We start from the raw sequence: 15758 nt of genomic DNA, 5'->3' as shown, positions 1-15758 counted from the left end.
AAACAAAGAGTGCTTGTGGGGCTGCACCGCCGCACAGCTGAGAGGAGGAATGAGAGGATAAGAAAGGGAGTGGAAAGTGGGGGCTGGAGGAAAATGAGCAGAGAAGGAACAGAGCCAAGATGGAGGGAGGCAGGGCAAGGTAGGGCAGAGGCGAGCAGGGAACTAAAATGGGTGATGGAGTGTGGGGGAGGATTGAAAAGAGGGAGGGGTGAGAAGATGAGAAGAAGAAAGGTGAGAGAGAGGAATTGGAGAGGGACACAGTGTGGGGGTGGCAGCAGACTGGCACAGCTTGATTAAGGGGAAATGGATGGGTGGGGGTGACAAACAGAGAAGGAAGGAGAGAGGTAGGGTGAGCAGGAGCTCAGAGCACGCCATGTGAGCAACAGTAGCTATTGAACACGGCCCTCTACTCATCCTCTGAACCTCTAACCACCTCCGCTCAATGCATACCTGCCAACATTTAGGTTTCAAAATACGTGAGGTTTTTTAATGCGCAGCAATATCTCTCTAATTCAACACAAGGCCGAGGTTTGTGATGCACGTTGAAGCAAGCCTGTGTTTAATACATACACTATGAAAGATCCTATGGAAACTGTTCAGTCCAATTCTGCTTAAATTTGCAGGTGTATTTGGATTTTTTTAGGTGGAACGCCGTCCTGCCCTGACATTTTGACAACAGTTATCTGGTCCACCTGCCTGTGCAGAGAGCAGCTGTGCACACGCCCCTTGAATCGGGTTGTGGGTTGCTAGGTTGCGGCAACAGATGGGTTGATATTGTATGCAGTGCGTGGACTGTGTGTGTAGATTGTGATTCATAGACAATCTAGCAACTTGGGTAACATCAGACAAACATACAAAACTTATGGACCCATGTATGACGACTATCCATAATAAAGTTTGAGGGCCATGCAAATTACAGGAGAAACAACAAAGCAGGAGGCTGCTGGGAGATGGCCCGGGAAAAAACGGGAGTGTTGGCAGGTCTGACTCAACGCCGTCCAACCCTCTTCTGCATCCTCATTTCTCGATCCCCTTCCCCCCCATCTGTGCTTCTACTTAATTTGGCATGATGGGCTCTTTACATGCTCCGTCTGTCTCTCTGTCTTTTTCACATCACTCACATCTCCACTCCTCCATTTCTTTTCTTTCCCACCCCTCCCCTCCCTCCACAATTCAGCTCAAATTGTCTTTTTCGCAGAGATGATGGGTGGCAACCGAGCCGAGAGTGACAGCAGCGTCAGGGAAAGCTTTCTCTGATAATCACAGCAAAATGTTAAACTGAGCAGGAGATGAACACTTGAATGTGACATTTAAGAGTGTGTATCTGTCTCGTCTTCAGCGTGTTTGTATCTGTGTGTCTGAGTATATGCGAAAAAGACAGAACTCATAAAAGAGGTTAGTTTTAACAATGCCGGTGATTTTGAGCCTTTCATGTAACGTGCCGACTCATTTGTCTTCAGTTTTTCTTTTAAAATGTGAAATTTCAGTTTAAACTCTATACAGCACTAAGTTTTAACTTGGCAGGACGAGCTTCAAACTGTGGTACAACAGCTATATTGTGCTGATCGGTCTAGTGGTGGCACTATGATTAAAGGTCAACACTTCAACTTGAAGTCTTAACTGCTCAGAATGACCACAAACCTGCTTTTCTCATCCAGCCAAGCTTACAAACTAGGCAGCTGTGCCTCACATGGGGTGTGATAAAAGGAAAGGTCAATATTTTTAAGCCTAAACTAGGTGTGTCACACAACATTAAAATCACACATCCCTTCATACATAACACTTATTTGGTGGGATGGTCAAAGTAAAGGTCAATTACAGATGAAATTTACAGGCTGATGAAATTATTAAATTACTGGTCCTGGTTTAATGAAATCTGTAGGAAATTAGTCTCAGGTGTCTGCATCATCTCCGCGGGACCAACGTGTTTCATTAGTCGTGCATGGATCCATTGCTGTTCCTTAGTTACTGTACATGTGGGGAGAACAACCACAGCTCAGATAAAATGGATTCCAATGGGTTTAAATGATATTGCTGCTAATTGGTGTGTGTGTGTGTGGATAGTTGATTGAATGTGTGTTCATGTTTCAGAATTTCGTAAACATTACACGGCGCAGTATGAGGTAGAAAATGTTGGCTCTAATTAATTTTTTTTGTGTTTGCACTAATAGTCCGACATTGATTTGGTTAGAATGACCTTCAGTTTGAGATGAACCTTTTTAATTATCAACAAGGGCATTCCTCAGTGTAATGCTGTAAAGGCCGAGATGGGCTGTAACATGTGAAGAGCACCCTGGGCTCTGCAGGGCTCTGCAGGGCTCTGCTCGATCCACACTTCAGCATTAATAATCAAAGTGCTTTAATAATGTAAAATCTATTCATTATTAATACCAGCACAGCACCGCATTCCGTCTATTGATGTGTGTTTGTGTGTGTGTGCGTGCGTGCATGCGTGTCATGATCAAGATCAAATATAGGCCGGGGGCTTGGCATTTGAAGATAAATCCACTTCATCTCACACACACACACACACACACACACACACACAGATTGACACACATGGAAATGCAGGCACACAGGTACAGACCATTAATTCAATACATCTTGACCTTTTGAGAAACTGACTTTTGAGACATGTACATCTGTCCTTGCCACACACATAAACGCTCATGTAACCCCCATCCCCCCACCCCCCTACACATTCATACAAACACACCTCAGAGGAGCTTGCCCTGTTTGCTGGATTAGTGTTATAACGGCTTTGAAGCACATCCAGAGGAAATTAGATTTCAGCCTGCATGACAGTCAACTAAAGAAATTATTCTAAGCTGTTGTCACAGGTGTGTTTCAGATCACACAATTTTCCTATTTGCTTGATTCTTTTCAGTGTTGGTATGATAACTGCTAGATGTTGGTTGATTCACATTTCTTTCAGAAATTGCTCTGCATGTCTGAAAGCATAACTACCTCAAATAAAAGTGAATCTCTGTAGCAACACGCAGATGCACTTCTGATGTTACCAGAGAGAGTGTTGGGTAAACTATATTCACTCTGTTGTTTCTTATACAGCAATGATATATCACCACCTAATAGCTCCATTTATATTTTCGAGCCATTTTCCTCCATAAGTCACTAGCTGAAATACTATGTTTGTTAGATTCAAACCAGTATCACAGGATTATTCACACTTTCCAACTTTCTAATCCTGCTTAGTTAAATACCCTCAGTCAGTTCGGGGCCTTACTCACAAAACATCCTAAAGGTAGCTCCTAACTGACTGAGTTACATAGAGGAAACTCCTAAAAATAAGGGATGTGTCACTCATAACTTTAGGACTTCTAGGTTTTTGAAGTATGAGTAATTCACATTGCATTTTAGCACTAAAATTAGTCTGACTCACTTAGACCTGCTCACAAGGTGCAGGTAATTTGCCTCTTGGCATCAAGATTTTGGAAAAATTCAACAATAATGAACTTTGTAAAGATGGTGGTTGCGTTAAAGGGAAACTTTGATATTTTTAAAGCTGGACCCTATTTTCCCATAAGTGACTTATGGGGACAACATTTTTTGAAATTGGTCCAGTATTGAGCGAGAGCGTTTCAGCCAGCAGCAGTGCAATAGAGTCCCATCAATACGTCCACTAAAAGTGCTTGTTTTTGCCATCGACATGCTCAGATTGTTATTATAAGTGTCTGACAACATTATGGAAAGGACCATACAGAGAAATAAAACATTTTTCTTTACCTTGTTTGTTATTGTGTCCCACCAAGTCTCGTTCAAGGAGAATTCTCGTTCCGAAATCTCCCAAGTGTCGAAATCAGCTAAACATTGATCCATGACAGAGTTGGAGAGAAGAGTGCCAGGAGGAGTTTGTTGTGTTGGAGTACAGAAAGCATAGCTTAGTGTTATCTAAAAGATTTTCAAAGTCATGGCTGAATATTTAGCTGATTTGGACAACATTTTCAACTCTCATGGGATTTCAGAATGAGACTTCTTCTTGAGCGAGACTTGGTTAGGTTAGCACTTTTAGTGGACGTATTGACCAAGCCCCCAGGAACAGCACCAGGTGACATAGCGGCCAAACCATGCAATTATAACATCACGTGATGCTATTTGGCCCAAAAAGACTTTTTCCCATAGATTTACATTGTGGAAGAGACATCTGTATCAGCGGGTACATTTTTTTGAGCATCACAACCCCTGCAAAATGAATCTTTCAAAAGTCTAGTAGAGCGGCACGATTGAATTGTTTTATCCCCAAGTTAGCCGGAGGGCTAAACCGGAAGTAGTTGGCTTGGCCTGTAAAAGTCACTAGTGCACTTGCTTTATGGGCCCCATAGATACGGAAGCAATGTGGAAGCCGTTGAACTTTTTTGGCTTCATGTGGCACTAAGCAACTTTCATAGAAATGAATGGAGCCCCACCTCCAACGCTGTATCCAGTTCTCTTTATACATCCATGGTATTGACGGGGTCCTATTGCCCCGTCGGATTACATTGCAGCCCATTTCATGGCTGCAGGCTGAAACACTCTCGCTCAATACTGGATCAATTTCAAAACTTGTTGTCCCCATTAGTCACTTAGACACAACCGAAGTTACCGAAGTTCCCCTTTAATAAGGATTCAATCAGTGTGCCAAAATATTAAAACAATACAATAACACCAGAGATGATGGTGTGTACAACTCTCCACCACTTGAACACTGGAAAAATGCAGTTTGGAGTGCAGATCCCATGTTGTTCGACACTTGAAGTGTACATTATATAATCACCAACTGCAACAAATAAATGAATATAACTGATTTCACGGTAAAATGGGCTCCTCTAAATGTAGAGAAACAGAAAAAAATATCAACATATCAATATCAACATGTAGACAGTGTTTGATGTTATATACAATCTACTCAAGTCCATATTTTACTTTGTTTCATGGATGAAATTTGTGACTGTGTATAAAATATTTAAAATATTTGTTCATGAAATCTACCCATCTAAGATAAGATACGGTTTATCTTCATGTAACATTGTGCATTTGAAAGTAGACACTAAGGCCTCAAACTGGTGGGAAACATTTAGCAAATGTAACTATGGAGTGTGTGTTTTGTCTGTAGGTTGGTGGTAGTGATGGTGTAGATGTGATGATTATTTGTACTATTGGTCATTATACTTAAGTATGTTAAATACAATAATAGAATAATACATAATAAGTAAAAGCAGTTTATGGGCTATTATGTGATGCATGGCTGTTTATCTGGTGAATATTTTATTGATGTTTCATGTCCTCGTGAATCTATGGTTTGGCCTTTACTCCAATGGCAAGTACTTTATAACTCTGCTGCTTTCTAAATAAGCATCTCTGACAGTGATGAGAGGCATTCCTCATCAATCAAACATACGCAGGCTAATGGCGAGCAGGGAAGGGCAAAACCGCATCTCTCTGATCCTAAATTTCCATGCATTAGCCGTTATAACTCATCCATCACTCTCAAAGGGAATCCCAACTTAGCATCCATATATGGAGAGCATCTATCAGTACAAACAGAGGCAACATGACACGGTTGCACGTCTCAGATAAACGGACAGTGCGTGTATCGTGAATGAATGCTCTACCGCTGTAAGAAAAGTGAAATGAGACTCATCCTATAAAGGGCCTCTATCTGTTCAATCAGTTCTTCAGGTCATCCTTCTATCTATTCATCTACCTGCTCATCCATCCATTCTTGGTGCACATGGGTAGTCTGCAAAACTGACATCAATCTACAAGTGCAGCAGTCACATCACACAGACAAGAAAAGGTGGAAATACTGAGAACAAAGGAAAGAAAAAGCATTCATATGCTTCTTTGGTAAATGGATAGAATGGAGTAAATGAAGTCTGAATTTTAATAAGGTATAGAGATGACAAGTAAACTGTAATACTGGTGGTTGTGATATTTGTGGTAAAAGCAGCCGACTCTACATGACTCTCTGACTTTCCCACCCACACACTGTCTGCAAATCAGTGTCCTGTTTAATATTAGTCTTCACTGGAACACAAGTCCACCTTCACATCTCCAGAGACAAATTTTCACAAATGCCAGTGCACGCACACACACACACGTACACATCTTTTATTCTCTCTCTGCCTCCCTGGTTTTTGGTCCATACATGTCACTGTTTTCCTCACACAGTTACATGATTATAGCATTAATCAAAATTCGATCTCAGAGTGTGAAAACCTGGATTTTTTATGTGTGACACCACCATCACCGCCTGTTCCACCTGACCAGTTCATACTTTTACGTACATAGTTTGTCAAGACATTTTAACCACTTAGACAACTATATGTTTCTTTTTGTGGCTTCAAATGATTTCACCATTTGAGGGTGTTCAAAGTGTTTAAGGATAAGGCTGGCAATTTTTATATTTTTCTTATTGTCAACAAATCTCATGTGCAGAGCCAAACCAGAAATGAACTCATCCTACTTTTAAGTATGGTGTGTGCATCCAAAGCCTGATATATCTTATTCCTCTGTGCCGTAGAAAAAATAGAAATTATTCTAAATGCTGTCAGATTGTTATTTTGGTAATGACTGAGGCAATATTGCAGATCGTACTACTAAGATTTCATTTTAGCATGTGCCTAGTTATGAAACATACCTGCAAGCCGCCTACAAAACATCAACTTCACCCTGAACAGAGCACTATTCACAGCTGCTGGCTGACAGTAAAGACTTCCGACGAAAAAAGAATATTTTGAAATCTTGAAACACCTAAGACAGCTCATATAGCAACACAGATCAATTTTGTTGCACCTTCAAACCATTTCCAAAACAGCTCATTCCTTTGCAGAGCACATTGTTTTGGTGTGTTTTGAAGACTTTTCTTTGACTGGAAGACTTTCAGAGTTTTCTATGAAACGTGTGATCTCTAGTTGCATGAACTGTTGAACCTTGAAGTGTTCTTGGATAATAAATGCATCATCAGTCAAACTCATCGTTAGACTATCAACACTTGCACACAATTAAATGAAAAAGTGGTGATCCTGAAATTTCGAATTTTTTTTATTTTAATGATTTACTTTGATGCGTCACTCTTCTCGGAGATCACTTTGATCCTTCGATGAAGTTTGTATCTGAGGGCGTCAAGCTCTTCCTTGTCTGTCTGTTTCTGCTCAGTTTTTTCCTTTTGCTGCCGTCAGGAACTTAAAATGAAAAAAATTTGCATGTCAGATGATTTGACACACACAACGACATATGCTGTAAATGTTTTATGAATGGGTCAGAAGCTGAACAGTGATTTCGAGTAGTGAACTAAATGTTGGTTAATACAAAAATTGGAATGCCGCTTTGTCCATCTGTAGGAGAAATAGGAAACAGAAGTGATCGAGCAACCTAATTCATTCATCTCTTTGTCAGTGTCTATACAACCCTGACATATGTCAGGTCTGATAGAAAGACTTCCTGCATCTCTATTCACAATGGACAGAAGAATTATATCTCACAGGCTTAACACTGTGGGAAGCCGTGACTGTGTGTGTGTGCCACGCATGGTGATAACTAAAGCAGCAGAGCACAAACAGCAGCTCTTTATCAGCTGTCTCTCAGCCCTGCCTTCCCTGTTGTTTCAGTGTCACACACACACATACATATACATACAACTATACACAGACACACACACACACATACACATACACAGAAACACACATATCACATTTGTCTTTCTGTCCTGCCTTCCTCCTTCTTTCCTTTGTCTCCTTCATCAACCTTAATTTCCACTTGAATCCAGATCAAGTTGCTCTGCATGTCTGATTGGATGAAACCAAACGCAGTACTGTGAAATTATTTTAACTGTAATCACTGAAATGAGAGATGATCTGTCGCTCTTTTTTTCTCTAAAGACCTCAAGTCTGTACTTCCCTTAACAGCATTTGATATGAAATAGACATATTCGCCCGGCTCTTATCACAGCGTTCTTCAAATGAACAATTCTCCCTTTCATTAACTATGCAACACAGTGCAGATCACGATCATACCAAATCCTCTCATTAAATCTCAGACTGACAGGTAATTGTCAAACTGTGGGATTGCTGTGTCGTTTTCATCCAAATCTATTACACATTATTTCCTTCAAATAATAGGCTACCCCTGTTGCATTTTAGTCTAATTAGGTAACCAGAATGTAATTCTGCAATCGGACAGTAAACAAATCAAATAGCTCTGGATTTTCAACTAAAGCCGCTTCATTAGCAGTTTTTGTTCCCGTCTCACCATTAATTTGAATATAGACTGAGGTAATTTGGGTAAAAAAATAGAAAAATAGCTTGAATATTGAAGGAAAAAAACACAAGTGGGAGCAAATATGTTGTTTGAGTTATTTCCAAGGACCCACTCCACCAGACTAAATACACAGACACATTGTCAGCAGATGCCGTTTTTAAACAAATTCCACAATATTCTATTATCCTCTGGGTACAATTTAGACACAATTCTGTATTATATTAGAAAAAATAAAAGTAATCAAATGACTATAATAGATATAAATCTAACTACGGAAATAGTTGCTTGCATCCCCTTTATGGCTATTTGTAAATCTTAGATATCTCAAAACCTCAGCAGAGGGAAAACTTTGTCTTTTTTGAGGAACCACAACATTCAAATGAACATGAACATTGCTGCCTGTAACTAACTCCTGGTCCCACTGACTTACCCAGTATGGCCAGCACAGTGTTGTCTTTCAGGACCTCCATGGACCCAGAGCAGACGAAGTAGATGGCCTGTAGTGCGTCTCCCTGCCGGATTAGGAACTCTCCCGGGGCACAGAAAGAGGTTTTGATGATGAGGGAGAGGGAGCGCAGGCAGCCCCTGCTGGCTGACTCGAACAGGGGCAGCTGAAGCAGCTCCTTGTTCAGATGCATGGCGATGTCTGCCCTCAGCTCATCTGGGAAGTCCTTCAGTAGCTGTAAAGACAGAGCAGGTTCACATTTAACATTTCTTTTCACAGAAACTCTGTCATCTTCAGCCACCTTAAAGCAGTGATTCCCAAACTGGGGAACAGAGTCACTGCATGACCTCACATGACCAGGAAAAATGAATTAAAGCCAAATAAACCTTTTTTTTTCACTGTATAAATGTTGCTGGCTCTATGTTCCTTAGCTGCCATTATCCACCAGTCTACCAGAGACCCTCAGCTTTTTGTTCCCTGTGATGTTAAGTCTTGACTGAGTGGGACAAGGACAGATACTTTGAATATTAAGATGAACTGACTGTTTAATCCTGTGTTGTGATCTTACATTGCCAAAGATGCCCTTTGTGATTATTGATCTGTTTGCTATCGACATTCATGGATAGATTGAAGGGGTATCTGTAGGTGGACAGAAGGGTGATGTTCTGTAAATATCTAAAATGCTAAAATGGTTCAACAATCTGTCAGACTTTTGTTGTTTCTTATGTTGGTTTCACATGTATGTTTGAAGGTTTAAAATGTTAGTGTGAGGTACTGTAGAGAGGATTTTGTTTCTGGGTTTTTAGTTCCCTCTGTGTTTTTCCTCCTGTGACCCCAGCCTGCTTTTCCCTTCACACTCTCCCTCCACACCTGCCCTACATTAGTCTTGTTAACCCTGCTCTGCTCCCTGTGTCTTCCCCAGCCTATTAGTTCCTTTCCTGTTCTTCTGTTCCACCTGCACCTCATCCCTTTGTCAGTTTAGTTTGTATTTAAGTGCTGGTTTTCAGTTTCATGTTGTTGGATCCTTTGTTCTGTTCAGTTTGTTCTGCTCTGTTTGTTCAATTATATTCAGTTTTACTTTGCCTGTACCTGAGCCTGGAATAAAGGCATTATTCTTCAGCTTTGCTCTGCCTACGGTCTCCTGCATTTGGGTCCACCTGCTCCGCTCCATATAACACACATGCATTCATTTGCACAAAAGAAGTAAAGATAAACATTGTGGGAGGCCATGCTCATGGTAATGTTATTATTTGAATAAAAATCAGCTTCCAAACTGGGATGTTTCAGAAAACATATAGGATCCACTGCCTTATAGGGACAGTTTGGCATGTTTTTCCAATTACCCCAGGTGGGATCAATGTTTTTTATTGATCTATTTTCTAGTGAATGCAGGAAATGCTGAAAAATGAAAAACAGCAAGGTTTTCCGGTGAGTAATCAGGGTGTTTCTTGCTTACAAGCAACACATACAATCTCAAACCTTCAGGAAACAACGCCCCCCCCCAACAAAATATTGTTTCTATTTCTTTTTAATGGCATTTTAAGTAAAATGACCTTCATGTTAATGCAGGTGTAAGGTTTTAATTTGAAGATAGAATCGGTATAAACATTTCATCATAAGTCCTAACATTTCATCATAACTCACCTCATTGACGTCTATTCCATTATTGACCGACCAGGTAGTCTGGAAACACTCCAGCATGCGCTGCTCCAAGGCCTTGGGCAGCCGATGGACCCTGATGAAGTCTTTCAGGTCCTTGGTGCGGGTGTGGTAGAGCGAACGACGTGAGTACATTCTCTGGATGATGGCCGTCACGTTACCAAACACCACTGCATGCATCAGTGCTGATAAGACAGAGGAAAGGTTTCTTTATGGTGCTGTGTTTTTTAGTATGATGCAGATTTAATTACTGTTACTTTAATGTTTTTATGTTTTAAGGTTTAATGTCTACAATGGCCCACAGGAAAATCCCATAATGCTTCTGCACAGCGGGAAGCTTTGTTGGAAGTCTTTATAAGCCCCAAGAAGTTAAAAAGGACAGAGCTTAAAACGACTTAGCTGCTCTAAAACCACTGTAAAGCACTGCCTCAAGTGGATTACTGCTTCCACCAATGGCAGTAATACACTGCTGAAATAAAAATAATTCAAATGTTGTTTACTAGTGAACAAAACACTTATGAGGACAACTAAATTATTATTCTAAAACCCAAAACAACTCTAATCCCAGTATGAGCAATGATTCTTGTGTGGTTGTGACATTCATTTTTATTAAACAGTTCCACAGTCAGGTTTGTGCTGAATTTGAACAGCTAACCACATATCACCAAGTGATGACTGGGGCTGTCTATTTTATAATGCACTTTCCTGAGTGTACTGCATAGCAGTTTCCCTCTCTCTAAATTTAATTCTTGCTCGAGTAGAAAAGCCGCTGAAACAGCGTTTAGACTACAGGACACTTACACAGTCCACTGAAACCCAGACTAATGACATTATCTTAGGATGACTGCTCCCTCAGGCGGAGCGACCAAACTCACATTTTTGGAAAACTCTGGTGTAAAAATGTATAAATATCTGTCTGTTACTGCTTTAGGGCAGATGACCACTAGAGAACTCCAAACTCAGTAGGATAAAATTCAGAGGGATTCATTAAGTCATGTCATCTCTTCCCTTTTCTCTTGTCTCCCTTTTTAACTTTAGAGGACCATAATTATACACACATCACTGCCAGTGCAAAGTTATTAAAACTCAATACAACACAAAGGTAACACCTATACTCATTCCAAAACCCAAATTTTACTAATAGATGAAGCTGATGTTATTCTGTGTTTTTCTTATTGTCAACAAATCCCATGTAAGACCAAAACCAAAAATGCATTAATATCTCAATATTTTTTGATTTCCCTCCCCTGTCTCTGGCACTCGGCCCTGAACCCATGTAAATCTTTAAAAAATGATAACAATATAGTTTATTTTTTTTAGAAAAAGGTTCAGTAATTTCCTAAAACAGCTTGGCACTGTAGTTTTTAATACATCTCACTCTACTCTTACTAATGGAAGTAAACAGTGCATTTGTTGTGAACTATTTTCAGCCCTGATTATTATTATGCACTCAGAGTGTGCCAGCTCAACTCGAGTCATGGCTCGGCGTGACTACCCCCAAAACAGTGGCAAAATTCCATAATGTTATTGGAGCGTAGCAGTGAACTCCAGCACTAACACTGGAGCACTTGTGGGCGCTCTGCCTGGAGCAGATGACCATATAACGAAATCAGTCACTAGATGACATCAGCTCACGCTGAAAGTAGAAAAAACTGTTGGAAACTGACAGAGTGTCCAGAGCAGTCTGAAACTGGTGCTTTTTGCTCACAGAGATTATTTCTACAACATGAATATCATTGCAACATTATATATATGACGGAAAATAAGGAAGAGCATAATAGGAGCCCTTTAACATTTAAAGGGCTATGGCACAGATTCAGGCACATTAGCACCTTTCACTTGAAAACTGCAGACTGTATTATTGTTTCATGCAAGAAATGTTGACAACAGATGGTATCTATTGTCTGCAGTGTGTAATGTTTCTGTTCACATCATCACATGTGAGCCCACATCACTGCATGTGGGTAGTTCTGGTTAAAGTTAGCCACCAAGGAATAGATGCAAGTCAATACAATGTCCTCACAAGTTTAATAGTGAACATCTGTGTGTGTGTGTGTGTGTGTGTGTGTGTGTGTGTGTGTGTGTGTGTGTGTGTGTGTGTATTTGTATGGTCTCTTACTGCCCACTTAATGTGCACTGAAGCCTGAGACATCCCTACAAACCATTGCTTCCTCTGACCATAAATCTCTGCATTTCTCTCACCACATAAACCTTTCAAATCCTGCCTTTCTTTCTCATTTCTTCATTTATTGCTTTCATCCTGAACATTCAGCTCTCTTGATTGTATATGCATCAGCAAGAGCGTAGGTTTGGTTTTGACTTTGGTAAGGACTTTTTTTTTTTACAATATACACAGTTGTGTGTGTGTACACTTGCTTTCTATCTATTTTTCTCTTTCATATACACACAAAAACACAGAGAAACACAAAAAGCTTGACTTTGAAAAACACTTAGCTGTCATTATTGAATGTACAGTATGTTGGTATAAAACTTGCATATAAAAACACTTGTTTTGTTATTTTTTATTTTTTTTATTGTAATTTTAAAACAATATTCACAATTTTCAAACCTTTTTATACCTTACCTGAGATTCTATCACTCTGTCTGCTCGTTCAATCTGTTGATTTGGGCTAGTAAAGTTATGCTCCAATCTATCTTCAAGTCATCCAAAAACTCTCCCATTTTATATATTTTTAAATGTTGAAATGAACTTAAGGCCAATGGCGGATATCGCAGCTCTGGTCAAACTGCTGCTACCAGGATTCTCCTGATAAAATGATGCATGGCTTTCACAAATAAACTAAACAACTGGACAAGCTGCAGATAATTTACCTAATCAGTAACGTCCAAGTTATAATGACCCTTACAATAACAACTCCACTCCTGATCCACTCACTTTGATCCAAGACGGGAGGGGGGTGATGTTCTTAATGCTACATGTTACTGATGTCAAAAATGATCTTTGCTTTGATTACACACATTAGCTGAGCTGTCATTGATGCTTGATGATGTCCTCCATCTTTTGCATGTCCCTTCTGTCCATATCAGAATCTATGTGCATTAGAGCTCAGTAAGTAGGACTGTATGTACTGTATGTATCCAACACATCTTTCATGCTTGTGTAAAGCACCAATAGATACTCTATTTATCCAACTTATTATTTCCAAAGACTGGCAGAATATTATTTCAACTCATTAAAAATAAGGCAAAAGGCACAAAGGTTGTTAAAAAAGGGTAATTTAACTCCATCCACATGGAGACGATATAGGTACTTTGGGACAATTAAGAGGGTGCTCCTGATGTATTTAGGAAACTACTTTTCAGTAATTAGAGACACTCAGCTATTTCACAAGAGGTCACTCAACAAAAATCTGTTTTAATCAAAACACAAAAACATATTTTTTTCATTCTGTTGCCATACTGTGGAATATTTCCCCCACAAGCCTGGTTAATGACAGCCAGGGAGTAAATTCAGAAAGGTTTTTCAATCATTTGTAATCTATGTTTTATATTATGAAGAGAGCTTTGAACATGCAGATGCATTTGTGTGCTTATTTGTGTTTGAGGACCACATTGGAAATAAGCCATTAGGCTTTATTTTGTTTATAGCCTCAATGACTGTAGCTACTGCAGTGCACATTTATATTTTAATTGTCATATAAAATCAATCAGCAATATTTTGCATCAAAGCAATATCATTCACTTCACTTGATTATAGTAATATGTTGCCATAATGGACTGTCAGGTCTGCTCAGTCGCAGAGTGAGAAAGACAGAGTAGAATGTCTTTTTCCGATTTCTTCCATTAATCTTCTGTTTCATGACAAAATTCATTCATATATTTAATTATCTTTAAAAATGAGGGGTGTTTGTATGAAAAGATGCTCGCTGCTCCCACTCATGGATCAAAGAACCTGAGCTCATACAAAATATATCCTCTGTACACAGGTTGCTAAATTGTAGGCTATATATGAATTAATGTGTGGCAAATACCTATTCAAGCATTTTACTGACTCTCTTCCACTGATGTTAATGTATATTGCTTTTTGAGTTTTGAGTAAATGCATCAGAACCCACTTTCAAAAGTCTTACCTCAGGTTTGAAGAAAACTCCATTACCGAATGGTATTGTTACTGACTAGGTCTTTGCTGATACAAGGTCATATTCTGGAGGATGTAGCCATCTGTGTTTGTAAAATTTGCGCAATGTACCATTTTATAATGAGAAAACAAGGACACACAATCCTGTATGTCTGTTACTTTAATAATAGAAAGTGTTGAAAACATCCTGTGTTGCAAAGCTAAGAAATGTTTTAGATAAATCCTGCATGTATCAAAAACTAATTACTTGTCTCATGACCTAAACTAATGCAAAAACAATACACAATGAAACCCCTCAATCAAGAGAGTGAGACAAATGAGATGGTGAATGGATGTTTTTGTATACAAGTGTGCACGGGTCTATTGTTTGTTAAAATATGAGAAAAGAGCGAGGGACAGAACAAAATGTGCTCAGCTGTGTGTTGATATCTCACTGGCACTAGATAATGAGCTGAGTGAGTACTTAAGACTGAGAGGAGAAGCAGTGCTTCACACCCTTAGAGGAAACAGTAACGTGCATACAAAGTGCAGGAACAAAGAGGGAAGAGGGTTTACACATACACACACACACGCACATGTTTCTCACCTCCTATGAGCATGGTGCAGATGGAGAAGATCTTCTCTGAGTCCGTGTTGGCAGACACATTTCCAAATCCCACACTGGTCAGGCTGCTCAGAGCAAAGTAGAGTGATGTCACATAGCTGCTACGCATTGACGGGCCCCCACCCAGCACCCTGAGACTCCCACTCCCGCCCCCACCCCCGGTGTCCGTCCCTGACATGGCCTCGCCCCCCGACATGTTTCCGTAATATTGGCTGGAATTCCAGGAGCCATGCCCCCCGAACTCTGACCCTGACACGTTCCACTGGCTGCTGTTGGCTGGGAGGCTGCTGACTGTGGTGTGGACCAGCGTTGTCAGGGGGGACAGGAAGTAGGGGTTACCCAGACGCTTGGCCAGCTCATGGAGCCAACCTGAGAGAGAGAGAGAGAGAGAGAGAGAGAGAGAGAGAGAGAGAGAGAGAGAGAGAGAGTCAGAGAGAGAGAGAGAGAGAGAGAGTCAGAGAGAGAGAGAGAGAGAGAGAGATGCATTTAAAAAAATTCTTTAGTAACTCCTAAAATGTAATGTATTTTACCTATTTTATCATTGAAGATATATAAGTAACACTTTACTTTAACAAATGGTTTATAACACACTATAATGTAGTTATAAGCAGATATAAGGACATTCTCTCATTCTGTTTATTAATGTATAGTATTTGTCAGCAATATTATTACAACTGTGTTTTACTATGTTGTCA

The 15758-nt window shown here is 40.0% G+C and overlaps 1 protein-coding gene across 1 annotated transcript in view; it reads right to left on the bottom strand.

The window, feature by feature from the left end:
* Positions 1-15758, bottom strand: part of kcnh3 (potassium voltage-gated channel, subfamily H (eag-related), member 3) — a 133023-nt gene that overhangs the window by 9095 nt on the left and 108170 nt on the right. The window contains exons 8-10 of the mRNA XM_067604169.1: positions 15046-15432; positions 10346-10545; positions 8687-8936 (exon numbers count right to left, since the gene is read on the bottom strand). Of these exons, the coding sequence (XP_067460270.1) occupies positions 8687-8936; positions 10346-10545; positions 15046-15432 (837 nt within the window). The remainder of the gene's footprint in view (positions 1-8686; positions 8937-10345; positions 10546-15045; positions 15433-15758) is intronic.

This window comes from Thunnus thynnus, chromosome 11 (genome assembly GCF_963924715.1).
Source record: "Thunnus thynnus chromosome 11, fThuThy2.1, whole genome shotgun sequence".
Taxonomy (NCBI): domain Eukaryota; kingdom Metazoa; phylum Chordata; class Actinopteri; order Scombriformes; family Scombridae; genus Thunnus; species Thunnus thynnus.
The sequence above is the reverse complement of the archived record's forward strand: the minus strand, read 5'-3'. Positions and strand labels throughout refer to the sequence as shown.